This window comes from Pseudoliparis swirei, chromosome 13, assembly GCF_029220125.1.
Source record: "Pseudoliparis swirei isolate HS2019 ecotype Mariana Trench chromosome 13, NWPU_hadal_v1, whole genome shotgun sequence".
NCBI lineage: Eukaryota > Metazoa > Chordata > Actinopteri > Perciformes > Liparidae > Pseudoliparis > Pseudoliparis swirei.
Window position 1 is genome coordinate 8,506,568 of NC_079400.1, and position 16,576 is coordinate 8,523,143.

Sequence of the window (16,576 nt, forward strand, 5' to 3'; positions counted from 1 at the left end):
TGTATAAATAAATAAATAAATACAGGAATAAATAAATAAATGCTTAAATAAATGTATAAATAAATAAATAAATACAGGAATAAATAAATAAATGCTTAAATAAATGTATAAATACAGAAATAAATACAGAAATTAATAAATATAAGTTCTAACTCAACAGGACATCATTAAATAAATGTATTTCTACATTTCTGTATTTCTTCATTTATTTATATCTCTATTTATGTGTCCACACGTATTTCTTCATTTATTTATGTGTGACATTTGTGTCCGTATATTCAAATGAGCTGGGCGGTCCGAACCTCATTGTTAAACAGGATTGGTCAAGTCGGAGAGCAAGACAGAAGCAATCGATCCCTAGCACTTGGATCTGTAGACGAACAGCGTTTATTATGCATTATTGTCTGTACATTCTAAATACTACTGTTGTTGAGTCACGGAATGTAATTTAAGGATGTTTGCAGCCGAGAAGTTAGTAGTTTAAGCATCAAATCTGTGGTCGGTTTATTGAGATTCAGCCTAATAATGATATGCGACGTTGATTTGAGGTCCTGCTCGCGGGACCAGTGAGCTCCGGGCGCTCAGCGCGCTGTGTGGCCGCCGAGAGAAGCCTGATCTCGGCAGGACTTTTTGAAATGCTCCGCTGGCTCCGACGTCTCCTGTAGCGGCTAAACATGAGATATAATTAGGTTTTGGAGGATCTAAAGAGCACAAAGAGTTTATTATTTATTAAAAGATAACGTTACGTCAATTTGACTGAGGGTTAAGATTCATAGCTTCATATTGTAGGGACCCTGGGTCAGGAAAGCTACGAGACGTTGGATAGTTATTACCATTTATTCGTAGCCTACGCCAAACAACAGTGAACACCGCAACACATTCTACTCCACTGTAAAGTATTTTACAGTGAATAATTGGAGGAAATTCATGAGCAAGAACAGTTGATGTGGTGACGTCACAAGACCAGAAAGACCGTCCTGCGTCCTCGAGAGTCCGGACTCCCAAGACCAGACTCCCAAGACCAGACTCCAAGAAAACACGAGTCTGTACTCAGTGTACATGGAATTGATAAACGGCTGAAGTCAAAAAGCTGTCTTGGCTAACTTCTGCTCACGGTGAGCTGAGCGAGTCAACTTCAGCTTCATGTGCCAGGCAGAAGTAGTAGAGCACAACACACCAGGTGCATTACACTCCTGTGACCAATAATGCTTTAGACAGAGGTTCGGACCGCCCCAGCTCATTTGAATATACGGACACGTAAATGTCACACATAAATAAATGAAGAAATACGTGTGGACACATAAATAGATAAATAAATGAAGAAATACAGAAATGTAGAGATATATTTATTTAATGATGTCCTGTTGATTTATAACTTATATTTATTAATTCCTATATTTATTTATTTAAGCATTTATTTATTTAGACATTTATTTAAGCATTTATTTATTCCTATATTTATTCATGCATTTATTTATCTTTATTTATCTTTGCCTGTCTTCAAAACTTGAGAGCCCTGTAATGGTAACCAAAGGTCTGTATTCATGCCACCTTTTTTTCCTGTGGTGTGGACAGCAATGTGTTCCTCTCGTGGAACAAAATAAAAGAAGAAGAAGAAGAAGAAGCTTGTCAGTGTAGTGCCCAGTCGTGTGTTTTTGCGCCCGGCCGCATGGTGGCAACCTGCGCTGCGCCGCTAGCGCGTCAGATCCAAGGTTTCCTCATAAAGAACCCGGGACTCGTCCTCCTCCGACGCACACTGGCAGCCGGGCTCTCCTCCACCGCACGCTCCGACCATGACAGCGTGACTGCATGCAAGTTTCTGTGCACCCCCCCTCCCCCCCACCACCATCCCCACCCACCCTGCTGCCCTCGTCCTCTGCTCTCAGAGCGGCTTAACTTCTCCTCAGTGCCAGACTCCTGTCACAAACTGAATGGCCCGACCTTGACTGCACGCCGTGGGCAGGATTCGAGTTAAAAGTCGGTCCGCTGTTTCTGGAGAGACCGAACTGGCAACGACGAGGGTTGCGGACAACGGCGCGGGTGGAAGTTTGAAGTTCTAAGAGGCAGGGGAAAGAAGAAGAAGAGGAAGAAGAAGTCGGCATCTCAAGGACGCGAGAAGTGTGGATGAAAAAGTACTGGGTGCAGGTTGCCTTCTTACAGGTGCAGCGAGATATGGACTGTATTTGGACTTAACCCGGATTCATCAGACGGAGTTGCGTCCGATACTTCAGAGAAGCCAACTCTGACTGCTTCGGACCTCACGGGGTCTGTGGAACGAGAACACTCAAACAAATATAGACTCCGTTTGAGTCGCGACAGGCAGCAGCAGCAGCAGCAGCAGCGGCTCGGGGTGTCTTGTTGTTGTTGCGCTCCCTGATCGGCGCGCTTTGCCCCGATTCGAGGTGACGGCGGGGTTCCTGGACAGAGACCCGACGATAGCGTAGCCACGCCGGGACTCAGGACACGGGACACAGTCGTATCTCGCCCCTAACCAGCCACCCACCTACCCACACAGCTCACCGAGCACTGGTTGTCCAGTCCTGCCCGGCTTTGGCACGATGTTCGGGGACGGATCGATGTGGCGCGTCACATGGATTCTATTTTTTTCCTTACTCATCCACTCCACACAAGCGCAAGGTAAGAGTGGCACCACGCCGTGGGGCGCGCGGGGCCGGGCAGCCGTGGCACACTCCACTGCAGCGCTGGCACCTGATCCGTGACGTGTTCATTACGCTTTGCCTTCTTGCACCTAGCATGCAATTTCCTCATTAATTAAGCTCCACATCACTGTGTCACGGCTCCATGTCAATTGCCGGCTGGAGACGCTCATCGGCGGCTGTTCAACGTTGATTTTACGCGTCGGGGAGACTTTTTTTTACCCGTTGTACACAAACACGAACTTCACCCGCCCCCCCCCGCCCCCCCCCAAAAACTGAATTCAATGTTCAGATCATGCTTGAGGTGTGAGTGTGCGAGTGTGTGTGTGCGTGCGCGCGCGCGTGTGAATGAGAGTGTGTCTGTGCCATCGGTGAAGCGTTGGTTGTAATGTCGTTTTTTTGGAAATGAATGTGTCATTAGAAGCGCAGCTGTTTGATTACTATACTACTAATTCATTAATCAACACGCTCCCTTTGGAAATAAAAAAAGTTTGCGAGCCAAACAAGTGCCCTAAATAAACAGATAGGCTCACATATTCACACACGGTGGTGAGCGCGTGCACGTTGAAGTGTCGCAATGGTGGAAATTAATTGGTTCTTTGAGAGTTATGTCTGTGTTTCTCTCTCTCTCTCTCTCTCTCTCTCTCTCTCGCTCTCGCTCTCTCTCTCTCCCTTCTTCTTGGCTTTAGTTGGATGGAGTACGATTCAAATTCTCACCGCAATAATCCCTCAAGATTCCTGTAATATTCCAGTGGAGACTCGGAGTGCGTCTCTGGAGCCCAGCAGACTCAAACCTTTTATAATTTTTATTTTTTTTACCCAACTCTTATGTCCCTGGAGATACTTAAAAAAAGAAGATGTTCCCGTTAATGACAGTTTGTTTTTTGTTAGAGAAAAGTTTCACTTTTGTTGTTGTTGCATGGCTGTAGAGCACAGTGAGGTCTGCAGTGAGCACCATGGGACCTAGAGAGTGCTCCAGGGGGGTCCGCAGCAAAGTACCCCTGCATCTTAATTGCTTCCTCACTCAATATGTAGGTTTCTCTCTCACCCACATAATCCAAAACCTTTATCACTAGACATGCAAAGGTGACTCTTGCTGGCGACACACATGGTTAAACAAAAATATTCCCTCTTGCTCTTTGCTTTCCTCCACTGCTCACTCTCCACCGGGATTATTGGAATTCAGGTATTGCTGCCACTGCGAGGAGGGGAGTATTACCTCTCGAGATAGACTCTAAGCCCTGGGTGGCGCTCACTCGATAATACAATGTAGAAAAGATGAAAAAAACAAACAAGGCAGATATCCATCATTCATGAGGGCATATCATAGTTCCTGACATTTGCAGGAGATTGATACCTCGTGTGTCCTGGGGATAGAGAGTCCTGACATTGTGGCTACCTCTCTATAACCGTATCTGTACTCTGTATCTAATTCTGGATGCCTGCTGCCTGTCCCCTCTTCATGCTTATTTAAGCCAAGCAAGTTAAATCAGAACACATTATTTACAGTAGCAACCCCGCGGGGGTGAAAGGCCTCGACAGCCAGCCACTCCCTCTTGGCTCGGTCCATCCGGCAGTGGCCCTCAGATTCTCCGTCGCTCGTGGACGTAAGATTTAATTGGACTCTAATTGCAACCCGAACGAACACTCAAACCGGTCGGAGTGCAGCTCGTTGAAAGCGACCCCGGTGTGGGCTGCTCTCCTTCCACGCGATGATTAAAGAACATGATGAGGCGAGTAGCATGCCTCCGGACGGACGTGTCAGCCACCGCTTGCCACATTTTAATGACCAGTCCACCCGAAACGGCTCCTTAACGATGGGAGAGCGGCCTTCATCGGAAACAAAGTGCTATGAAGTCTGGCTTTAAGGCTTGCTCAGCAGAGAGAGAGATAACTTGTGTTTTGTATTTTTCCTTTCATCATCATTGTGAGCGGAAAGAAAAACAGCCACAGTTTAACTGTTAATATTCTTTCGGTGTCTGACTGACGGCTAATTTACACTCGGCCTCTCAGTTGGTGTGGCGTACTTATCTAAAACGGGGAAGCGTTCTGCATTTCAAACAAAGGCCCTGTGACACTCACGCACCCTATTTTTGGTAGCTGACACATGCAGTAAACACACTCGTCTTCATATCGTGGAGAAAAAAAACACCACAAAAAAAACCATGCCGTCCTCCCAACTCGCCCCGGATGTTTTGTTTAAAGTGACAGTGAGAGAAGCTGTCTAGTCCGTCCCACTTTTCACTTCCATTCATTTGCCGAGGTCATGGCGAGACAATGCCGGGCTCGCCTGCTGGTTTTTGTCATTTCTAACACGTCTATTTTTGAGCGGTGGGGTGGGGTGGGGAGGGGGAGAGGACTCTATTGGAATGCCATGTTTGGCATACATACTTCTGCATCACTCAACGTCTGCAGATTAGCCAAACTGGGCTACAGCTCGACACTTTAGGAGCTTTAGAGGGAGTTGACAACTTCATTCTGTCAGAGGCGTGGGCCTCAGATTAGCATCCATGAGGATGGTTTTGACAGTGTGTGCGTGGGGCGGGGGGGTGGGGGGGCTGCTGAGACACTACCGGCATAGGAATCAGCTATTTCATGCTGTCTGTCATCTGGCGAGGATGCGCACATTTAGAGTGACAGCCTTTTTAAAATTATTTTTCCTCTAGTTTACTGTATTGGACCTTGACACAGTAATAGAAGTCAAGGATGTCATCTCCATTTTAAAATCTGTTAGAAGATTGGATTGAAATTGTACGGCTGGAAATGAAATGCAAGCAGTTTGGGAGCACCTCCCGACTGCTTCAGAGGGAAGTCAAATTGGATGCATTCTTATCACAGGCAACCAAAGTAGGGCGCATAATCATCAGCGTGTGGCGGGAATTTTCAGCGAGAGCGCGTCGATGGCTTTCAGATGTAAAAGGTGGAAGCTGTGGTTGCATGTTGCAGTGTAAGACTGTTGCGCCTCCACTTTCATCTTTTCTTTTTCCCCTCTTCGACGTGACTCCTCTAATCCACCGAACGGTCGTTGAGATGTTGTGTCGACATGTGTGGGTTGTGTCTATGTGTACTTGAGACCCTGAGCAGCCAATCTCCAACCCCATGTTGGTAGAACACAGACGGCGGATGCCTCCTGCATTGCCTTTAGGTGGTTGATCAAAGCCCATCTTTGATATGAGACACTCTTTTATTAGCAGCAGGTACAAGTTCTTTTTAGCATGATATGAAACTGATGTGATGGATTTATCTAGAGGAAAATATTATGATTGTAACGTGAGGGAGGCCTTGAGATGCATGGGGTCATCTTAATTGACAGACTAGGGATTACTGGTTCCTCGTGGCAGCTGTGCCCTATGAAATAACTTGCACAAAAAAAAGAAGAAGAGAGAAAGAACGAGGCTGTCCGAGATCCCTGCAGCCAGCACTTTGGAAAAAGGTCACAACATATTGTTTTTAGTATTCAGTGCTGGCCAGAAAACTCATGGTCAAAGTCTAGTGATGGATTTCTCAGAGGGATGTCTGGAGTTTCACTGTGCTGCGTAAATAGAACAAAACTTCCCACCCAAGGTCCCTGGTCGTGGCAAGTCCAAGAGCGAGGCGTAACTGAAAGACCTTTTTGTTTTACCTCTCCATAGAGCACTTCCACAGCTCCTGCAAGTGGGGCTGTTTCCATCGACCCCTGGCCCCGTTTTGAAATACCAGTCCAATCGAAGGGTTCTCAGCGCGCTCGCATTTCTACCTGTGAACTCTATGAAATACATTGAGAGTGAGAATGCTCATGGCTTACAAATAAAAATAGTAAACAGAAATACAACAGACACAAGAATGCTCGAGCCAGCGCTCATTAAAAGAATGAAGGTATCAGAGCTGTGACAAGGTCAGAATAGTGACTTTATGGCAGATCCTCATTTTTATTCCCACTTTCCTTTTTTATGCTCCTTAACCACAGTGCTATTATATATTTTCTATGAAGTACGGCTGTGGCCAAGCCTCCGGATGATTTTAATGAATCTGAAAGACCCCATACGTGAACTTCTCACCTATTGATGCCCATCAACACAATTCAGCATTTTCCACACTCCCTCTCCTGGATGTACAGGCTGTCCTCCCACAGTGCAGAAGTATGAATATATTACTGATAATTATCAATACACTGTTCTTGTTATTACCAAAGGTAGGCCGTGTTATTATTCTGACAGCGGTGTTGAACGGCCCCCCAAACCCCCACTCCAAAATAATTTAATTGTGCGCTATTGTGCATAAAAGACTCCTTTGTTCGTGATTGATATTTATATATTTGACAAGAGGGTTTCATCACTGCTTCTTTCGAGCTTCATCCACTTCTATGGGGGCCCGCTGTGTCCTCTCTTTCATCGTGTGAAGACGTCGTGTTCGTAGAGCCGTGTCAAAGCACGAGAAGGTTCGACATCTATCAAGCATCTTTGTCGCGAGGTTTATTCTAGGCTGTGACTTCCTGCCAAACTCGATAGGATATTTCTGCATTCAGCATGCTGCGTGCATTGTCCAAGACATGTAATTATACCGTTTTTAAGTTACCAAAGAGGCACCTTGTTAAAATGCAGGTAGACATTTCGCAAATGCAAACAAGCACATGCACAAATATCCCTTTAACTCCGAAATGACATGAGTGTACGGTCGCGTTCAGACTGACTTTAGCACACAGCCCCCACTAAGGGAGTGGGCTGCCCTCTAATTGATATTGTATCGACCAGAAGGAAGATAAGCTGCCTCCATGCGAGGAAAAAAAAGCATATTTTCATACAGACGAGCATTAAAAGGCTTAAAAACATATCCCACAGGATCGACTTGCTTTTTGGTCAGACTTGTGATTTTGTTGCTCTGAATATCAAAGTTCCCTGAAATACTTTTAATGCAGCAGAAAAAAAATAAGGTCAGCCTAATTTGGGCGAGATGACATAAAAAATGATGCCACCAGGAATGCCTCGCTCCTCAGAGGGTGCTTCTGGGTGACAATGTCGCGCCATAATCAATGCCATTTCACAGCTATCTGTTCAGCATTTGCCTCTACATTCCCTCATTGGCATGCGAGCAACTTTTCATTTTACTCTCTCATCTCATTTAATACATTCCGAGAACTTGAATCCTCACGTTTCAGCCAGTCCTGCTCTTTCAAACACTAATTATGTAACCCCTCCTAAAATACTATTTAGGATTGTACTCGTTGACCAGAACAAGAACAGTTGGGCTGAGGCGAAAATGTAGTTGCCTTATTTACAAATAGTCCGTTTAAGCCCTTGCTGTCTTTCCGGCTGTCTGGGATATGGCACAAATGAGGCTGGTCAGTATTTGCCAGAGCCGTTCTACGTGTCTTCACATGGTTATTCATTTGGGTTCTGTTCGCATTACTGGGCGGACTGGGAAAGGAGGTATCCCAAGCCAGCTGGGAATTCTCCCCATTGATTCAGATGGACAAGGGTTAATGTTTAATGACCTGGAAAGAAAACAAAAGGTACCACTGGTCTTTTTGGCTTTAGTAGTGACGAGCCGATTATCATTGTGAAACCATATATCCTAATTGGGGCTCTGAATGAAGTGGATTATTCTGTTGATTCTTAAAAGCGTTCCTTTGATCATTATGCTATGCACCAGGGCAAATCGGATTACATGCTGACAGGAGTTATGGCTGTCTGTAGCTTGTTTTAGCGAGTGCATATTTCCATGTACAGTAGATCTCAGAGGTGGTTTGAAGAGTTTATTTGGAAGTCTAAGCTTGTGCACCTTCATGTACAGGCTACCTTTGGTGAACAGTACGCAGGAACCCTGATGGCTTACATGTGTGTAGTACCAGGCTTTCATGTTCTTTTGATGCTGCTGCTGCCTTCACTCTGCTTTGTTCAAGTCGCAACAATAAAGCATTACCCCGAACAAGGTTTTACGCTGAGAATGGATTGAGGGATTTACGGTAGGGCTTTCCATCTTGTTTTAATACCTCTGCGGTGGAAGCGTATCCTGTGTTTCCATATCTCCTGAGCCAAGCCAACCCACGGTTCTGCACTCCCAAATTAGCACCTGGAGGCCTTCTGCACTTTTACACCACACACTACTTTCAGTTGCCCAGTGCCAAGTAGTGAGTGTGGTCTGTTCCTGAACATGTCCTTCAAAGTGGGCTCCAAAATGACCCCTAAAAAAAGAAGGAAAAAAAGAAAATAGAATGCCAGAAGGAGGGATGTGATTTTGGACTTCGACTTTTCTCTCGCTCTTTAAGAGGGCCATTATGCATGCAGGGACAGTCAGGGGGGAGCCAGAGTCAAGGCTTGTTTACCAGCATCCTCCCTCATTCGGCAAGATGGAAATGAGCGTGGACCTTTGGAGTGACACTAGCTTCAGGAGGCCCCCAAACCAGACTCACTCATGTGGATCGGTGTGTGTGTGTGTAGTAGAAATGGAGTCAGATTGGCCGGGGGCTTGGGAAACCACCTCTGAACTCTGTAATTGCTATTCCCTGGGGAAGGTGTTTTGTGTGTGTGTGTGTGTGTGTGTGTGTGTGTGTGTGTATCTGCAAGTGGACTAATAATTTGTATCCATACATAAGTGGGTGTGTGCTTCGGTGTGTGTGTCTGTGTACACGTTGCCTGTCCAAGCTAGAGGACATCCATGTTTTATAAAAGTATTGGTATGGACAGAACTGGGCTTCGATAGTGGCCGACGACTGCGCCGCCTCGCTTTGAATGGAGGCCGCATGCATTTAGTCAATATGTCCTTGAGATACATTTGATTGAAAGTTAATACGTGTGTGTTAGAGAGCAACTCCTGATATTGGCAGATTTATCGGCTATTGGTTTTGTCTTCCTCCAAACTATCCGCTTTAAAACGTCCTTTAAAAATCCACTTTTTGGCGAACTATTGTCCAAACCAACAGGCCAGTGAGCCGTCCTTTAGCCATCATCACACCCCTGACTTGCTGCCATGCACCGGGCTCCCCTGGGGCTATAACAATGTCCCTGCAGTGCTGGTTGAGCATGAAGTTCATGGAGTTCCTTGAGGCCTAGAGCCATATATTTTGTGGATTTAGCCTATACTGCCCCTTTTCTTCTACATAGCTTGATACCGCTGGCATGATTCTCCCTTGAAGCAGCCGGATGACAAGCAAATCAATGTAATGGCTGAGATAGGGATGGTAGAGGACCTGATCGATTCTGACAATCACGCCATCTCTAACAGACGTCTCATCAAAGGCCCATTCCCTTTTTTTTGCCATCCCATTACCCATCTATCCAGCACTTGGATCCACTGCCTATTTACCCATCCCATGCAGGAATAATGGGGCCTTCACCCCAAGTTGGATTAATCAGCCATAACCATATGCTACCGTGTGCAATTACGCTGCAATTTTGACCAAGGGAAACAGCTGTTGCCATTTGAAAGGGCGGAATAAGATTGTAATTGCCTTAACTTTGATTTGTGAGGTGCTTTGATTTGATGAGAGAACACATTTTTATGCTTTACATAATAATAATTTGGAATGAAGAGAACTATTAGAACATGAGACTTTTTCTGCTTCCAGCTATAAAATGCATTTGGAGGATACGCTCACTGTTATGAGGTATTACTCACACATTATAAGGAAGGTCTGAGCATGTTTATTCATTTGGCTTTGAAGGGACTTTCTATTTTCGGAGGCTATGTTTTAGATTCAGTCCTCTAATGATATTTGAATATATTTATGCTAAGGCGGCTTTCTGTCTAATCCCCCAGGTAAGGCCTTTGCATCAAATGTGATGTCCACTGAAATCCCGTCACGCTGCAGCCTTGTTTCCCTCTTATCTGCCAGCCGTCGTGTTTACACATGCTTGAATTTCTTAAATTAACTGCATTTCATGACAAAACCTACCCACTTTCGTAAAGTAAAGGGCCTGTGATGCATTCGGGATCACGGCAAGGCATCCTTGATATACAATTTGCTTTCAAAATTGTTGATCCAAGACTGTTGTAATTTTCACATGGATGTACGCTAACGATACTACCGATCTCAGATGAGGTGAATTGATTATTATAGAAAAGCATTCTAGTTGGAGAGATCTGTGACAGACGATGTGCAATGACCCCCAAGAAAATCACTGTGTGTGAGTCCATTGCCTCTCTCCTCCCCTTAGGTGCCACTCACCACCAGGTGAATGAAATGCAACTTGTTGTTTGACTACGATAAAATCCAATGGCTCAGAATGGGTTAAAGACTTCTGTGCTGTCTTGAGATCTGAAACAGATTGTCTGGAAATGGCACCGTTTTGGATATAAAAGAAAGCGTTGCCTGCACTCGAGTTTAAACGCACCATTTCGTTGGACCCTGTGTTAAGAGGCTGACGAATGTATTCCCGAAAGATAAACAGCAGATAGATTAAAGATGGAGGAAAAATAAAAGGCAGGGGGAGGATAGTTGAAGTGGAAGCATGCGGTGCATTAAATGAAATGCAGTATGACAGTTAAGTTGGAAGTGGAGTGTTTGCCATAAAGGAAGCGACTGGGCTTCAGAGTCCGATACCTTGAATACTGTGAGGAGAATTCTTGGTGGATCGCTCAATTTTCCAGCCTCATTTTTGCACCTGTCAGTAGACTAGACAAGCACATGAGGCACTGTTTTAATTTTTCATTTGACTGGCAATTACTGGCTTTTCTTCTCTGGTGTTTTTAAAGAAGGACGTGCTAAATGATACATCGCTTGCGCTGTAGTTGGTAGATATATTCCTCGTCTTTGTGTAATTAGCCAAAGATTGAACTTTGCACTGATTGAGAGATACAGACGGGAGAAAGTAATAACCAGTCTTTCTTAGACTGTGTGAGGCCAATGTATCCTCCTCTTTCAACACTACAATAAACAACTGCTCCCTGGTGTTGCTTTCTGTCATTTTTTCTCTCGTTTGACGCTTCAGGGGCCAGTCTCAAGAGATTCAAGGCATGATTCCCTCGTTGGAACGCGTCTCACATCTCCGAAGAAGAGAATGTGTTCTGCTGGTGTTTGCACATTGGTCATGGACGGCTATGATATTGCTTTTGATGAGTTCTTTTTTCTACTCCTGCCACACACTGTGTAAAAACCAAACACTGTTCAATCATTACTTTTCTTCTTTTTGCGAGCAGATGTACTTCACAATTGCCTTCCTATGAGTAGAAAGCATTATGCAGCGAGAGAAAAAGAAGAGAGGTGATGGCAGCATCTCTAATTACCTGGAGGCTCATCAAAGGCTTAATTTGACCCTTTTACAGTCTGACAACTTTCATCACTCGTTTTCTTCGCCAGCTCCTCCATCGCCACATCCATCTCCCCTATTGCTACACACCTAGAACACCTCGGATCAGATATCACCTGCTGATGGAGATGCTTACCATATCTAAACCGTCGAGAGGCGTAAGAACATTGCCCACTTTTGGAGAAAGTACCTTCGCAGCACTCCTTTACACTTGAGCAATGACGATTTGTTCTATTAACATCTTGATTATCATTTGCTTGGATGCACTTCACACATGACCGAGCCACTTAACACTCCCAGCCGTCTACTTAATGTTAGTGACCCAATGATAATGGGAGATGACAGAGTGAGGGATGGGTGTTTGAACGCGCGGCTTTGACCCCGCAGCGTTCCTTGTTTCTCAACCCCAACTCGACCACCTTTATGCCCCGCGCACGTTTTGTGGAAATGCGCACAAAGACAGTCACATTCTCGGAGCTGAGCTGAACGGTGCAAGAAGTGCTTCATCCATCTTGATTTGTCAATAGTTACAATTTTAATTACACCTGAGTGCTGTCAGCCTGCTGAGCCGGACGGGGAGTATTGATTCGCTCCGGCTAATTGATTAATTGCTGTGTTCAAGGGGGCACATCTCTCTGCAACCCCAATCTCTGAATCTGCCATGCCCTTCATTCTCCCCTTTCTTTATATTGAGTTTAAGCAGGGTCAAGTTTAGGGGAATAAGGCAAGCTAGGGCATGCAAAGAAGGCCTGCCATATTTAACTCAAGAGAAGGGGGCCATTTTTATTGGTTCTCTCTCTTTTTCCTTTTTTTTACCGTGAAGCGAGAGGTAACGGTTGTGTTCAAGGCAAGGGATGCAGTACATCACATATGCCATCATTTGACAGTTAAAGGGGCTGAGAGATTTGGAGGCACAGCTGCCTGAGACCTCTTACTCAAAATTGTAGTTTAAATTTGTGTGGCTGTTTTTCAAACGGCTTAACTGTCTGTTGGAATGGGCTCCTACCTTTTTTAATGCCATTTCAGGGGACGATCTACACCTGTGACAAACTCAGGACAGCCTAGTGGATTGGCTAGCTCCGCAACCTGTCTTTAAATCTCTTTTCCCTCCTGGCAGAAGTCTTTAAACCTCTGGTAAAATGACAGCACTGTGGAGCTGCTGTGTACCACAGCCAACCAGAATGCTTACCACCCCAGCACACGTCTACATGAAATGAGCCCACTTAAAAAGATAATTTTACCATTGTCTATCATTGAATCCTCTGAAACTTGAGAGGTCTTTGTCTTAATCTCCATCTCCAAACTATAATTCGAGTGGTTTACTGTTGTTTGACTCCATAAATGTGTAAAATTCAGTTTTTGTAAACTCTTTTGTTATCGCATTTTAAATGCTTTATATTGTTCTGTTTGACAACCGTTGTGAAATATTTTATGTTATTGGTTCAAATAAGCTTGAATTAAACAGTTGTTTATGAAAGTAAATTCTCTCCAGTGACTTCAATGCCTGACTAGTGTGGTAAATTCCAGCTTGGTCTTTTTAAATATTTATACTCAGTGTGTGGGCTATGTTTAAATGAATGAGTTAATGAGTGTTTTGACAGTGTTTGTTTCTCGTGGTCGGTGGCGGTGGAGCTGTAGATGACTGATGGAAAGTAGGTGAGCGAGAATGAACAGCCGGTCTCCCAAGCATGGGTCACCCTGAGTTTATATTGTATGATACCTCACAAAGACTGCAGGCACAATCACAACATAATTATGACAATCAAACTAAAAGTTTCTTTGTATTTTGAAGTACTCACCAAAACTTAGTAGTTTTATATGCTGAGTTGCCTGTTAGTTTCCACTTTGGATGCTTTTATCGCCGCTTTTGTATTGTTCTCCCTGCCAGAAATTCCAGAATGCAAAGCTGAAAAAGCTCTAGGAGGAGTGTGTTGAATCTCTGAATGAATCTCTGTGTGTTCATTCTCTGCATGACACAATTCGGAATTCTTTAGGTTTTGTAAGCTAGTTCTACAGACATTTTAATCTGAGATGTAAAGCGTCAAATCCTGTTTTGAACCTTTTCAAACAATAGCTTTGTGGTGAAAAAGGAGCACTTGGGATTGTTGATGTTTAAGGCAGATGGAGAAAGTGTGTGAGGGATTGACTCAGGGAGAGCCACAGGCTCTCCATAGATGTACATTACTGGTATTGTTAGCAGAGGTAGGCCGGTCACTTAACTGCACTATTCAGAACATTTCTGAGAAGTGAAAAATATGATATGTTAAGAAAGGGAAGGTTAAGTATACGCTCAGGCCGGGTTAGCTCGGTGGTAAGTAGAATAGAGCCTTGAAGAGATGCCTTTAAGTGTTACTGCAACACTGAAGAAAAGGCTTCCAACGGTGGCCAATTACTAGCTCTTTCATTCCTCCTCAAAGCTGCATACGACACAACCTACGCACAGGTTCGCCATCCCTCTCTCCCTCATGGTTCTGACTCAACACACACATACACACACATGTGCATTTTTTTTTTTTTACACTGTCGGACTTATTCTTGTAAACACTATTTGAAAATGCAAACAAATAGACACACAATGGCAGAGTGCTGCATGCATGCTAAGATCCCCCTCACGCATGTAGACACACACACACACACGCACAAACACAGCTAAACACACACACCTTTATTGAATGAGCACAGACAAGCAGCACTGTTTCATTCCCCATCTGTTACTTTCTTCTCCTGTGGGATCCAGAAAATGATTGTATGAGGGTGTAGCAGTCTTTACAGACCACGCTTTAAAAAATAAATGAAATAAAAAAGGCACACTTACAGGGGCAAAGGGAACTGAGCAGCAGAGAAAAATCTGTTTCTTTGAGTTGACGGCAACACAGTGAGTGTGTAACTGGAGCTGCCTGGTGTGAAACATTGTCCCATTTCATTGTTTTATTTTTGTAAACTTTAAATGAACACTGGCATTTTGGGAAATATATTCTTTTTTTTTGCCACTACCCACAGACAGATAAGAAGTTTGATATTTATCACAGACGGTTCGGTTAGTTACATAAATGTCCGACATAAAAAAAGTAGCTGTCTTCTGCAATATCTGTTAATTTTTTATAGATTTAATATAATTGAATAATTTAGAGCTCCTTCATATGAAAGAAAACAAAATGTGATGTAAAATATGTCAGGGAAATGCAATAAGTATGAGATTTTCAAAAGTGGCTAAATTAATCATATAGTTTATAGGCCAATACACGTAATTGTGTGACTGAAAGCAAGACTAAGTAACTTTTGAAAGGAGAAATGACCCATTTTTCCTTGCATGAATGAAAAGTTGAAGTCATTTGTAAAAAAATACACATTCATTCTCAATTAATTACACTTTTCCGTTAAATATATAATATATATGCACCAAAAGATATTTAAATAAAAAAAAGTTAAATAATATGTAAAAGTTCTGCTCAAGTAAAACAGAATGAATTCTCCAGTCCAAATTACTGTCTCTGTCATTGATCCCTTTGTCTCCTGCCGCCGGCACTCTATCTCACTGCAGAGTGGTTGTTCTTCAGCGTCCGACTGATTGGACAAGACGCAGCAGTTGACCGCTCACTTGCTGCTCTCATTGACAAAGGACCATTAACTTCTCAAGGAGGAGTAACAGTTTGGCACGATTTCAAGAGTCTCTCATCTGGTGTTTTGTTGGGAAATATATATAAACAGGAGTAAATAGATCTGTACTTGTAAAGCATTTTTCTAGTCTTCTGACCACTCAAAGTGCTTTAACACTCCATGACATCATTCACCCATTGACACTCCTTCATACACTGATGGGATAAGATGGGAGGAGCCACCTGCACATCAGGACTAACTAACATTCACACACCTGTAGGACAACCCTTTTTCCACTGAGCCACAGTCGCCCCGTTGGGAGTTTCCATTCAAATCAGTGTAGCTGGATGGTCAGAGGGTCGGCCATTTTAATGTGTACTGTTGCTATTGCGACACATTTACCGCACTTATGGCAAGTCACTGACTCTCTGAGACAAGGTTTTGCATTAACGAATGAAACGAGTAGCCTAGTGGGTCCAGAAATACCAAAGTAAATGAGTAAAATCTTATGACTTAATGCGTCATCCACATCATACTGTACTTCACGGTTCAGTTTATTTTCTGTGTGTAGCCTTTAAGTATCATGGATTTAGCAAGCTAGCTAGCTAGCTAACACGTTGACAGCAGGTCAGCTAGTTTACAAGTTCCGGCTAACTGGGTCTAATGGTTACTCGCAAGCTATCTAGCCGGCCTTCCTTCTTTTAAAAAATCGCTTTTGATTTACAGAGCAACGTTAACGTTTGCCCCTGCTTGCTATTATTGTGCTAAACATGACTCTGATCTGCCATGATGAAATGAGTGATCACTCATCTTCGTGTTACTTTAATATTATTTTGCGAGACGACGACCCGCTGGACTGAACAAGCTGTATGTATTTCATATTTTGAATCTGCTCTTTTTCAAACATTGTTGGTAGTAACCTTTGGTCCTTATTGTACCATTTGTATACCATTTTTGTTGTAGAATACTACGTGGAAACTTCACAAGGGAATATTTTCTTCTGGGCAAATGGTTCAATGGTCTCATTGTGTATTCATTCAGTCGGCCGTATATGAATTTAGACACAGTGTCAAATAGCCCCTCACAACTGTCATTCCC

General features: G+C 43.8%; 1 protein-coding gene across 8 annotated transcripts in view; it reads left to right on the forward strand.

The window, feature by feature from the left end:
• Positions 1–1,887: 1,887 nt before the first annotated feature.
• The window catches only part of sdk2b (sidekick cell adhesion molecule 2b), a 251,231-nt gene continuing 236,542 nt past the window's right edge, over positions 1,888–16,576 (forward strand). For all 8 annotated transcript variants that reach the window (XM_056429473.1, XM_056429479.1, XM_056429475.1 and 5 more), the window contains exon 1: positions 1,888–2,637. In XM_056429473.1, coding sequence (XP_056285448.1) covers positions 2,559–2,637 — 79 coding nt within the window. In that variant the 5' untranslated portion in view covers positions 1,888–2,558. The remainder of the gene's footprint in view (positions 2,638–16,576) is intronic.